Consider the following 13,413-nt stretch of genomic DNA (forward strand, 5'->3'; position numbering starts at 1 on the left):
ATCGAAGTATTTTGGATTGCAGTCTCTGCATTATTTGGATATTTCAGGCCTTGGCACATTCCCAGAATTGAATGCCGTATTGGTGTAATTAAGGCTTAGTAAATCAGTACCTTGTTCTGGAGAGAAACCTTGGATTTTCTGCCTATTAGCCAGTACATTTGTCGGAATTTAATATTCATTAGGGTCTTTTTAGTTCGAATGTGTTGTTCCCAGGTGAGGCGTTGGTCTAAGTTGATTCCAAGTTATTTGGCTTCTGTTTTAACCGGGATTTGATTTTCATTCATTTGAACTGGTGGATATATGTTTCGATTGTTGGTAAATGTTACTTGGACTGATTTTGTTTCATTGATGGTTAGGCGCCATTTTAGTTCCATTTCTCCGGTTCATCTAGATATTCTTGGAGCTTTTCGGAAGCTGTGGCCGCATTTTCATGGGTTGTGAGTGTTGCTATGTCATCTGCGAATGATGCTATTGTAGTGTGATTTCAGGGAATCAGAAAAAATATACTGAGTGGTTCGCATGTTATGACCTTGGAAAGAAATGAACAGAATTTATGAATCACCATGTATCTCAGTAACTAATCAGACGCAATAAATGGGGTATATCTAGAACCACCTCGGTATCGTCTATTCACTGTTCTAGTTCTTATTTTTATCAATGAAATGTCCTGCATAAAATGTGAAATGGATCAATATCAATTGAGAAGCAGCTGCAGATTCTTTCTCACCAACATCGGATTTGACTCTGAGTGCTTGAAATAGTAATTTCCCTTCTATCAGGGTTGCCTTCCAAATGCTTATTTCAATCTGCATACCAAATTTTCTCGAGATTTTTGCATATGATTGAACTTATATTATTCGTATCAAGCTTAAAAATTAGTCGAATGAGAAACATGAGAATACCATTAGCTTACAACATTTTTCCTCTTGAACTAATAAGTTATTAAGTTGAATTTTTGGTCTTCCTATGGTACAAACAGTACCTACATCATCGAAGAGAGTGCTCTGTGATTTTTTGTGTTTGAATTGCTCGAAAAAATTTTTATGTTTAATTATTTAATAATAATAATAGAGTCTTTATTTGGCAAATTCTAGGGGCGAAATCTAGCCGAGGCTACTCCACTCAACACCCATCAAAATACAAATAAAGAAAAAAATAAAAATAAAAATTAATGAAAAGAAATACAACATAAATAATATACATAATGAATATCACCAAAAATAAAACTACAAAATCTGTAACTGGTTATTCATTTGCAATTCATTTCACACACTAGACGAAAACATAAATTACTGGCATTGAGTTCGATTGAAGACGGTAATAGTTATTTTCCTAACAAGTGTGGGAAGTGATACTTTTCCGCAAGAGACTGCAGTTGACCAAACGACGTGAAGCGGAATTCGGTCAAGCTGTCGAGTGCGGAAAAGGCACTTTCCACATGAGTTAGGATCAAAATTTTTCCTACTTGCGTTAATGAAACACTTTCACGGATATTTTTCGTTTTTGATTCTGAATAACGTATTTCATCGTCAATTTCAATCAATTTATATCGCTCATTTAAAACTACAACGTGGCACAACGAAAAACTGGAATTTTGAGAAAATGACTTTGAAACTTTTATATTCTTATAACTTTTAAAGTAAGATAGCAACAAAAAAGATTTTTATTCCCATTTCAAATTTCACTAATGAACTATCAATGTCAGCGAAAATTTCATTGATTTATGCATATATTTTTTATGAAACTATAGTTTAAACAAAAAAGTCCCTTCATGTCACGTTCTTCCTATGAAAATAATGAACATACTGACTGACATAGGGGTATATCACGTTGTAGGTAATAAAATAAAGATATTTCAGAATGTGGTACAGAATAATAACACTGTGTTGAAATTATAATAAGAGTATTTATTGAAAAAAAAAACATTATTTTTGAAGTGGAACTTACAAGTTTTATAATCAGTCTTAAGCAAACAGATATAACAAAAATAAGTAAATAGCGTTTTTTGTACCTGAATTGAAACCTTAATTATCAGTCTAGACAATCTTACTTCTAATAATTATAATTTGAACTGGTATTATGAATTAAAGAAATATAGATAATATCGTATACAACAAAATTTGTAACAAAACAAAGGTTTCAATCGAAATGTACTGCTAAAGTATCACAAGTTGCTTGACTTAGGGTAACGTTAACTATTTTTATAACACTTACTTAATTATAAAACATGTTTATAAAGGCAGCTTCGGTACATAGTTTATACTTATAATTAGGTAGGTACTTCTTTTACAACAACCATAATAACTTAGGTATATTTACTATTTAAGAATTTATAACAGATCTAGGAAAAAGAAATATCACAATCAACCTTTTTTGAGGAACAGAACTAGGCACTAATATTAATCTCACTTCTCTTTATCACAGTATCAGTGTCAAAATTAACTTTAGAAGTAGGTAGGTAATCTTATTTTGAAAATATGCATGATGTTGTCTTGCATCAATTCCTATTTTATTAAGTACTTAGCATAAAGATTAGATATCTAAATCTCAAATTTTCAAACTCCCAAAAATAATAACAAAATTAAAATTTCTATAAACGAATTAAAGTGCTTCGAAAAATGTCCTATAATACGACGGTATCATTTTCTTGTTAACCAAATCTAAAAGGTCTCTTTTTTTGCTGTCAGTCAATCCCGGCTTATTAGTATAAGCCCTTTTAACCTCTACGTCTATATCCTTCTTCCTTCTTATCACAACCGCTTTCTGAAATTCTGTTTCTTCATACGATGTTTTGAAATAAATAGCTCGTGGTTCAGACTTTTGAACCATGATAACTTTAAGACCTGCCAATTTAACAGACTTGTTGTTCTCATCTTTGTTGATAGCCAAACTCATTTGACTACAGACATCCTTCCAATCATAAATATCTGAATAACATATTTCTGTAACGTGAATAGGAGAGCTTTTCTTTCTAGAAGCTTTTATTGCACCTATAAAGGCATCTGGAGTGTACATGGGTCCACTTCTCAATTGTCTTTTCACCTGCCTTTCAATTTGTGAATGTGCAGAATCACCTTCATTCTGTGTGTGCCCTTTAATGAGAAACTTATGTGTGATAGATTTTAAGTTTGGAAATTTTTGTACCGCAAATAAGTACATAGCGACCATGAATTTATTTTTTTGCTGGCCAGGGCAATTATCTGAATAAAAAATGATGTCTAAATCCTTACCAGCTCCGCAAACCTTTTGTAGATAGTTAAAGACACAAGTTCCTATTTCATTCACTCCTCTATTCGCATTGGATTCGTCCCAAACAAAGCTTTCAACCAGGTTTTGCTGTATGTCATAGATTGTTAGGTTCAGAACATTTAATTTAGATTTATAATAAAATACGGATATTTCTCCTTTCGGGCATTGAAATACGGCCTGCAGATCATAAACAGCAACCACTGTATCAGTTTTCTTCTTGTCATTTTCCTTTTCGATTCGGGAAAGTTGTTTCTCTCGAATGTGTGTATCATAGGATTCCTTCATAAGTATTTTTTCTTCATCGGAGCTATTTTTGTAAGCTTCGCAAGTATCACAAAGGTCCTTTTTGGGCGTAAAGAACGATATATTAAAGTCCTGATTGAAAATGCGATAGAAAATGGCATAACTCGTGTAAGGAGCATTATTAGATTTACATAGTTCAACGTAATCTCTATGCAGATCAGCTACCGATTTGCTACCATCAATGTACTGTTTGGTCGTATTAGCTCGGGTGTAATGCGATTCTATTTTAGGTATAGCGTTAATAAAGGATAATACGCCAGCCTTCAAATCCTCATTAATTTTTGGTTGCTTTCCATGGGATCCACGCTTATCCTTCATTGTAGCAATATTTGTGTTGTTATTTTTTTTCTTCAGGGCTGTCTCTATAGGACGGTTGTTGATGGCCAATGTATTTTTAAAAAATAACTTACACACTCTAATTTTTTTACCTGATGACATAAAAAAGTATGCATTGACATGTTCACGCTTGGATGGAATCTGGTTACCCTCAGAGTCTATTTTCACACATCGAACTTTGGGAACGATAACTTCGGTAGAGTTGGCAAGAAACGTCCATTGTTTTTCAATACTACCCAAATTCCAGTAATCTTCATTTAATTGTTTTCGCTGTTCTATGGTAAAGTTGATTTGACATTTAAATGAACAGTTATCTTTGCAAGGCTCCTTCATTTGACGTTCTGGCACAACTTTCTCAGTCCTGATGGAAGTGTAGGATTTACCGGTGTTTCTTAGTTCTTTCGCGATATTTTTCTTCCACTTTTCTTCTCGTCTTTGTTTCTTCTTCCCCTTCTTTGTCGGAGTAATTTCATTTGTTTTAATTTCAATATTCTTGGCCACGGCGTCTTCACGAGCGTCATCCTGTGGTGTGTTTTTATTTTCTTCCTGATCGCATATTAAATCCGCAATAATAGGATCCTCAGATGTACCTATGAGTTGGTCTATATAACTGGAAACACAATTTTCTATGCCTGCACTATCTATTAAGTCTTGTGATAATTCGTTTAGAGGTACTGTAGTCAGAGTTGTCAAGGTGTAAGCTTCTTCATCATCTGAACTTTCTTCTATTACTTTGTTGACAGTGAAATTCGGGTCTCTAACGGAATCGTCGCTATATTCGATGAAAGATTCCTCACCTGAGCTTCTAGGTGAGCTGGAGCTGCTAGAAGAATTACTACGCCGACGCTTTGCTAGAGTTTCCTCATCTTGATGATAATTTTCGTTCGCCATTTCTAATATTCTTCTTGATCGTGACCCCATCTTGAAAGAAAAAAAAAGCTTTATTAGTAAAATATTATTATAAACAATGTGACAAGATGATGAATTTCTTCATTCAATAACAACATTTCAAAGATGTACCGCGACATCCTGTTATAAACGCTGTGTGAATTTAAATAAGTATAAAAGTTAATTACATACAACGTGACATGCTAACACTAACCAATTTTATTTTCGTCATTTTCAAAGTAACAACGTGTTATTAAAGTGATGAACAAGTACGATCAATTATTCTATTAATGCTAAAATGCGACATAAAAAGTGTAACACATTATAGAATAAAATAAATAAGTAATAAAATAACTTACCTTTACTACAAAAAGGTGTCATGCAGGTCGTGACACGTTGTTGTCTTAAATCTCGAGCAACTGCTCATGTGCACTGCACTGTCGCACTGAGGTGGCGCGGTGTGGAAATAAGCTTAGCTGCCGAACGAGACAGCGCTACAACGTGACATGCCCTCTCTTTTCCTCACACTTTTGTCAGTATTGGCTTAAATTATACCACGTTTTTGCACTAAATAGATTCGAGTACGGTGAATAAAATGGTGGTAATAACTCAAAACCGAGTTATGCCATTGTGACACGTTGTAGTTTTAAACGAGCGATATGATGTTTGAATTTTATGATTGCCGCATAGAGACATGCCAAAATTTGATGATTGATACGACTCTTTAATATTTGCGGGCGGAAAGAACCCTTGCTATTTTTCCGCACGAATTTGGAAAAGTACTGCTTTCTACACGCATTGACGTGTGGAAAGTAATACTTTCGAAACGCTAGTAGGAAAACGATATTTTGTACACCATATTAGCAGCTAGAAGACTATTAATTCAATTCGGAATATCCAGAGCATTTCAGCATAAAAAAACGAAATCGTTTCTGGCTCCTACTTGATATAACTGCATCGTTAAATATTTAATGCTCCTTTTGAATTGGAATTATCTATAACAATATTGAATATTATTTTTTGTATAGTATCTGTATCAGAATACATCGCAGTCATGATGATATTGTAGGCAATATTTTCAACCACAGTTCCAGCTGTTCTTCTACGAATGTTTGTATAGGGTGGACAAATAAGCGAGCTATATCTCAGGATCCACTCATCGTAGAGACTTGCGGTAAAAATTCTTATCACTAAAGTGTACAAGAAAGCACACTGGAAATTGTTCTGAAGTTCATACCTCTACCGCTAGGGTTCGTAATAGATATCGTCGAGTAGAAAAAATAATTTTACTCGAAAATGTTTCATATAGAGTTGAAGAAAAAATATTATTATTTTAATCCTTGAAAAATTCTCTATCTTTTTGATTTTCACTTTTAAATTAACGACATCAAATAAGGGTGGGGGAAAGGGAGAAATCTAACTGATTGAAATGCCTGTAACAATTTATAAAACATATCTAGATTCGAATTTTGTAGAAATGAGTAAAAACCATAGAAATATTGAGACTCTAAGGTGGAAAGAGGTTTTTGACCATTTTTATTATTTATATTGTTACGAATCATACGATATTATATATTTTTGAAATCGGGAAAAATTGAGCTTTCAAAAAATTGCACAGAAATCTAGTGTTCCCATTTGACAAAACATAACTTTGAGTCATAGCTTCGTAATTAAAAACCCTTTTGAAAAAACGAGCACGCCACTGGATTCTACGTAAAGAAGTGCCTGTATAATGTTTTAATTTCAGAGCTCTATCATCAGTATTAGCGGAGATATAAATGTTTTTCGATATCGCCATTTTTCCAATTTTCGCTTATAACTCGAAAACAAAAGAAGGTGGCCAAAAATGAATACTACCCTTGTTAGTTTCTCAGAAAAAGAGATCGAGAAGTGGGTATCAGATTTTGTCTATCTCCTCTGGTTCAAAAGTTGTAGTGCTAAAACATCGAAATTTGCCCACCCTGTACATTAAAGTGAGTGAAGAAGAAGTTGAGGTCAGCTCTAGGTAACCGAATACTTTCTTCTCCATTCACTGAAAGCATCCCTGCTATCACATCTCCGTAATCAGGAACATAAACCTGAGACCGAATTATTCCAAGTGTGCAATCATCCCCATTTCCCAGAAAAACCCAACGAAATAAGATCGAGATCGGTCTCATTCTCGGCGAAATTCCCGCATCCCTTTCTTCGCATCCGCGTTAAATGGACAATCACATCGAAAGCCCAGAAGCTCGCATATCCGAGCTTTTATTTCGCTCGATGTAAAGGCCACTGCTGCATGTCTGCAGGCGTCCGACAAAGTTGCTCTGACCTCGGCGGGTTTGCGGCCGGCTAGTCCAGAGATGTTCCAGCCACCGGACTGACCTACGACTATAAACTGCCGGAGTTACAACCGTGGCCGGGCAATGAGTTAGAGGAACGTCAGAACGTTTTTGCCGCCGTCGGCGATGCCGACCAACATCGTGTTGTTTTAATGGAAATCGTAACCTCCGTCTTGTTTTTTGGGGTTGCTGTAACCGTTTTCGACTGGGAAACGTCTTTTGGGGGATGTAGTTGTAACGCGTCTTGGATTTTTTCTACGGTGGGAAATGGTGGAGAAATGCCACAGCCCACTAACAAAATCACCCTTGTCATCATTTCGATAATCATAAGAAAAAACTTAATTTGCAGAATACATACAGGGTGTTCCGTAAAGACCACGTCAAACCAAGGGAGAATGTAGATCAAAGGATAACCCACCTGCTAAGAGAAAATTCCTCTAATAAAAGTCTTACCGTTTTCCAGATATTTTTTTTTGTTGAAAATAATAAATTTTCGCCCCTTTCAATAGTTTTGCCCTTACGGTTGGTACAATTTTACATCTTTCTGGTTAATTTTTTCAGTGAAATATTGCTGAAGAATGATTTCAACGTTCACATTAAAAACATCATTCGAAAATTTTAAAGGGGGGCTATGAGAAATATTTTTATTGGAAATTATGGTAGTGGATTATTTTTTTTATGAAGTTTAGCCTATCGTAGTGTAAAAAAAATGTACCGAGCTACTGCTGCACATTACACCAATAAATTGTCTATTTTATAGTGATTTCAAAGAGGTACCACACAAGTAATTTGTTATTCAAAGAAAAAAGTTATGGCTGTTTTTATCCAAATGGGTCTGTTTCTGACAAAATCAAGTTTGTCAATTCTGTTACAAAATCTTCGATGTTGCATTACTTAATGAACAATGGCAATTGTTCACTTGCGAAAATATTACTCGCATAATTATTCACCTCAACGAAATTCAATTTTGCCGGCAAATTTTGGAAAACATCATGCAGATCCAGATTTTTTTAATAAGATCATTTGGAGCGACGGGTCTTCCTGTATCAAGGATGGGTACACGAATCTCCACAATTTGCATAGCTGGAATATCATTAATCCACACGAGGTGAGAGAAGATGTGATGCGTATACTTTGTCTTTTAGGCAGGCCCAATATTAACCCTTCGTTAGGCGCGCGGTATTTTCTAACGCGTTTAGGCGCGTGGATTACAAACGTAATCCAAAATGATTTGTCATTAAATCACATACTCAGACTATAATCATTGGCTAAATTGGTTATTCAGTTTTGTTGATGTATCTGCTTCAATGATGAAAAAAATTTTTCATGAAAATTTTCAAGAATCTCACTGTTTGAATAAGAAAGCGAAAGAATCACGTTTTTCATAGTTTTATCTGCGTCTTGTACATTTTGGACAACAAACAAAAAACAATTATGAATAGCTGAAAAAAAAACAGATATTCTGAAAAAAGACAAACCAAATATGAAAAATACAATTTGCTACATTCGATAGAAGTTATCATATTCATGGAAAATTCACACAATTATGGTGATTTCTTCAACCATCTAAACATTCAGTGCAAATATCTACTGCATGTTGCTTGCAAGCGTGTCTTTTGCATTTCACGCACACTTTCCTTGTTGACTTGTTACGGCTTCTAGGACATATATTACATCGTCTTATAGGATTTTCTTGCCTTGGTAGATCAGAAGGCGGGGGTAATGTCGCTTCGAGTCCAAGGAGGGAACGCGCTCGTCTTCTGAGTTCCATGGGTAAGCAGGTCATATTCGACCTGGCCTCTTTTTTTTTTCTTGATGAGTTCCCAAGCAAATTTTTCAATGAAATCACTCCTTACTTTTTTTTTCCGTAGGATGGTTCGCTTTGTAAATGCAGACGGCATTTATTCCAGCTACGTTCAGCAGATTGTAAAAAACAACCATTGCATTTTTCGCAATGTTGTATTTTTGGCATAGTTGGTCCACTAAGTCGACGCCAATTTTGGTGTGGTTATAAAATGTCACTATTTCTGGTTCTCTTTTATCTTCTGTTTCCAGATCGATCGCAACATCATGGTGCATTGAAGATACTAAAATAACGGATTTATTTTTAGGGTCAGACATATTATATTCCTGAAACATCAATAATCATGAGATAATGATATAAGAATACATATGCATTCGATAATGTTCGTAATAATGCAAAAAAAACTATACTTACCAAATTTATGACAACACTGCGTTACGTTTGCTCGGAGGAGCAAACGTAACGCAGTTAGGCGCGCGGATTACAATGGTAATCCAGTCGTGTTTAGACGCTCCTAAATTCCAGCAAAAATATTTCCCACCGCTTACTGAATACTGAATCGCTAGAAAGAGATGTAATTGACAGCTACTGAGGTCCGCGCTTACATAACCAATGAAATTAGGAAAATATCGGTGTTGGAATAGTGGTGGATTACAATCGTAATCCACGCGCCTAACGAAGGGTTAAAGTCTAGAGGATTTAGGTCTTCATGTACCCATCTTCGGTACAGGAAGATTCGTCGTCCCAAATGATCTTATTAAAAAAATCTGGATCTGAATGATGTTTTCCAAAATTTGCCGGCAAAATTGAATTTCGTTGAGATGAATAATTATGCGAGAAATATTTTCGCATTGTTCGCCATTGTTCACTAAGTAATGCAACATATCGAAGATTTTTTATCAGAATTGACGAACTTGATTTTGTCAGAAACGTACCCATTTGGATAAAAACAGCCATATCTTTTTTTTTTAATACCAAATGACTTGTGTGATACCTCTTTGAAATCACTATCAAATAGACAATTTATTGGTGTAATGTGCAGCAGTAGCTCGGTGCATTTTTTTTCCACTACGATGGGCTAAACTTCATGAATAAAATAATCCACTACCAAAATTTCCAATAAAAATATTTCTCATAGCCCCCCTTTAAAATTTTCGAATGATGTTTTTAATGTAAACGTTAAAATCATTCTTCAGCAATATTTTACTGAAAAAATTAACCGGAAAGATGTAAAATTGTACCAACCGTAAGGGCAAAACTATTGAAAGGGGCGAAAATTCATTATTTTAAAAAAAAATATCTTGAAAACGGTAAGACTTTTATTATGGGAATTTTGTTATAGCAGGTGGGTTATTCTTTGATCTACATTCTCCCTCGGTTTGACGTGGTCTTTACGGGACACCCTGTATATGACATCATTCAAGGAGTTGAGAACAATAAACAAAATCAGGACATGTACCTACAAAAAAGAGTTTTACGTCATTAAAATTGTTATTATATAAGCTCCCAATACCCCTGAACCGGGAAAAAAAAATTCCCTCATTTCCAGCCAAAGACGCCCACACGAAAGATGTCAAAACCACCAGTCTGGCGCTACTCATTTACTGTTAAGCCTATATTTTCTCTGAAAAATATGAATTTATCCAACAAATATTTCGATGAAGATAGAAAAGAAAAGATTTCGATATAACATTAGATTGGACGTGTACACATGTTTTGTAAATACATTTGTAAAGATAGGATATTCAATGTTATTCCAGTTATTCCAACAAACAATAAACATCTTTGTGATACGATATCGAATAAATGAGTCTTTTCTTTCGATGGCGAAGTGGGGATGGTCACTGTGCTGTGGCTTGAATCTTAGTCGTTGTCCAACCGTGGCATGGTCTTATGAGACCATATTGATTGAAAACAAATAGAACCATTTTATTTCAATGTATGCGAGGGAATGGCACAAATAATTTCTTCTATACAAATGAGTACTTAGGTTTTGTCTCGCCATAATTGATAACTCAATGAAACAAAATCTAATAATATAAGAAATATGATACTTAGGTGGTCAATCAATTGAAGAGACAATACATCTATTTATTGTTGCCTTTTAAGTTAGGCGGATACCTTCTGCTTTTTCAGAAATAATTACGGAATTTGAGAAATATGGGTTTTTGCGGACAGTCAGTGATTGCAAGGTTCATTAACCACTATAAATCAAAAACTTGGAAGATATGTGGGCTGCTTCTGAAATCCGTGCACCTTGTTCAAGCAAATAAATTGCTGAACAAGTCGATATTAGCAAAAGGCCTATTCGAAATAGTTGAAAAAGTTGAAGGACTAATATTCAAGACACAGTGCAGGCCGCAACTGTGACTGTCCCCACTTTGCCATTGAAAAAAATACTCGTTCATTTGATATCATATCACGCAAATGTTTTGTTTGTTGCAGTGCTCTTGGGATAATGAATATTTTATGGAGTAACATTGAATAGTTTTTCTTAACGGAAGAATTCACTAAGCTTGAACGTATTATATTGCTCATATAGTTTACTCCACGATCCTTGTCATAATTGTTTTCATGAGCAGTTCTATTATCTATTGCTAATATTGAAAGACTTGATAAACGATCCGGGCTTATCGATGACCGAAGATGATTTTAGATAATCTTCAGTTTGCTACAACTTTCTTCGCAGCTTGTCGATATAATAGGAAGCGTAAAGAAAATTTGCATTGCAATACAAATATTGGAAAACGCATCCTGCAAATCATCAGAATAGATTGGTTGCAAGAGATTGTAAGCGTTAAAATTCCTTATATTCCAAAATGAAAGTGGAGCTTGCTCTTCAAAAACGTTGACTAAAAATTTGACTGAGTTCTCAATCTTGTCCATATTTTCTAGATCTGCCTCATGTTTCTGCACTTCTTCACTTGAAATATTCAATATTTCATCACATTTAGGGAAAGCAAAATATAATATAGCACTATCAAGTCTCATCTTCAGTTGTGATAAGATTCGATCAACTATCTTCATTGTTTCCGGGGTTTGGCTGAAAATAATTGCGCGAATAGATAGAAAACATAAGCGGTCTTTAGGGTTCGAGGTGTTTACGAGCAAATCAGTTGAGTTATGAAATATCGACGGGTTTCATAAAACTTTGATTGACCGATAGACTCGTTGAAAGTAAAAAATGAACTGAAATTGAACGCATAAATGATTTAATATTAATATTATAATAATAATTATTGAATTTTGATAAGGGTCTTTATTGAATAGAAATTTGATGACACTTGTTTCAACATTTATAGAGGGCGAGGTTCAGTTCGTTCCTCGCCCTCTATAAATGTTAAAACAAGTGTAATCAACTTTGATCGAACTATCACCAAGATAATAGTTATTTTCCTAACAAGTGCGGAAAGTGGTACTTTCACGCATGAAACTGCCGTCTAACAATTGAGTGCTGGAAAGACACTTTCCGCGAGAGTTAGGAACAACATCTTTTCTACATTAGCATGAAACAATATTAAACTCAAAAGATTTGATTGATCATTCATATACACATGATATACACAAACGTATTTCTGCATGTCGTTATCATAACTTTATTATAATTGGCGTTATTTGGACGTATGGCGCATAAAGCATGGGAGAATTTTTACACTTTAATATTCACGTGCGGGAAAAACTCTTGCTATTTCTTTCCAAAAGCATATACGTACAGAAAAAAATAAAAAGGGGTTTCTCCTGCACTGTGTGGAAAAATGGCACTTTGGGACTCAAAATGTGTGCGGGAAAAGAGCTGTAAGCGCACAGTTGTAGAAATTTTTTTTATGAAACACAACATTAGTTTGGATGTTGGTTAAGGTAATAATGTTCTCTTCATTTCATTATTATTATTGAAAAGAGTAACCCCAAGAAATATCTTCCTATACAATATGAAAAAAAAAAAAAAATAACAACATTTTTATGGAATTCCTAAACATAGCATGAAATGGAATTTGAATTACATAGCATGGTGTAGACAACCTATTTACCAGAAATCCTTTGTTATCAGCTGTTCTCCCTACACTACCAAGAGCCTCTCTGATGTTCATTCGCATCTATTTGCAATGCCACGAAATGCGAATAATGTATTCTTCGGTGCATTAGTGTGGAGAGAGACAACATTTCGGTATTTCGCATTCTGAAAGCGGCGTTGTTGAATCCCATTTAATATTACAGCTCGCTCGATGTGTATCTCAACGTAGCAGACGTTTGCGAAACCTCTAAACAATTTCATGAGTTTCGAAAGTTTCTGCGAATTAGAATCCATCACAGGAACCCAAAGCGGTTTAATGATTGCTGGTTGGTATTTACTGAGGAAATGCGGAATCCAAAATCTTTATCTGACTCGTTCTAGAAGCAAATCATGTAAATCTGAATTATGTAGAAATGACGAGGTACTTCAATTTGAAACGCTTATAATACTAGACTAGTAAGTAGATATTCAACTGGTATATATTATGATCTTCTAATTAA

The 13,413-nt window shown here is 34.7% G+C and overlaps 2 protein-coding genes across 9 annotated transcripts in view; one reads left to right on the forward strand and one right to left on the reverse strand.

The window, feature by feature from the left end:
* Positions 1–13,413, forward strand: part of LOC123680079 (protein madd-4) — a 583,820-nt gene that overhangs the window by 254,546 nt on the left and 315,861 nt on the right. The window lies entirely within an intron of this gene.
* On the reverse strand, positions 1,911–5,250 carry LOC123680117. Its single transcript, XM_045617829.1, has 2 exons — positions 5,136–5,250; positions 1,911–4,809 (listed from the first exon to the last, which is right to left on the reverse strand). The coding sequence occupies exon 2, from the start codon at positions 4,807–4,809 to the stop codon at positions 2,602–2,604; it is 2,208 nt and encodes a 735-aa protein (XP_045473785.1). The 5' UTR covers positions 5,136–5,250; the 3' UTR covers positions 1,911–2,601.

Source organism: Harmonia axyridis, chromosome 1, assembly GCF_914767665.1.
Source record: "Harmonia axyridis chromosome 1, icHarAxyr1.1, whole genome shotgun sequence".
Classification (NCBI taxonomy): Eukaryota; Metazoa; Arthropoda; class Insecta; order Coleoptera; family Coccinellidae; genus Harmonia; species Harmonia axyridis.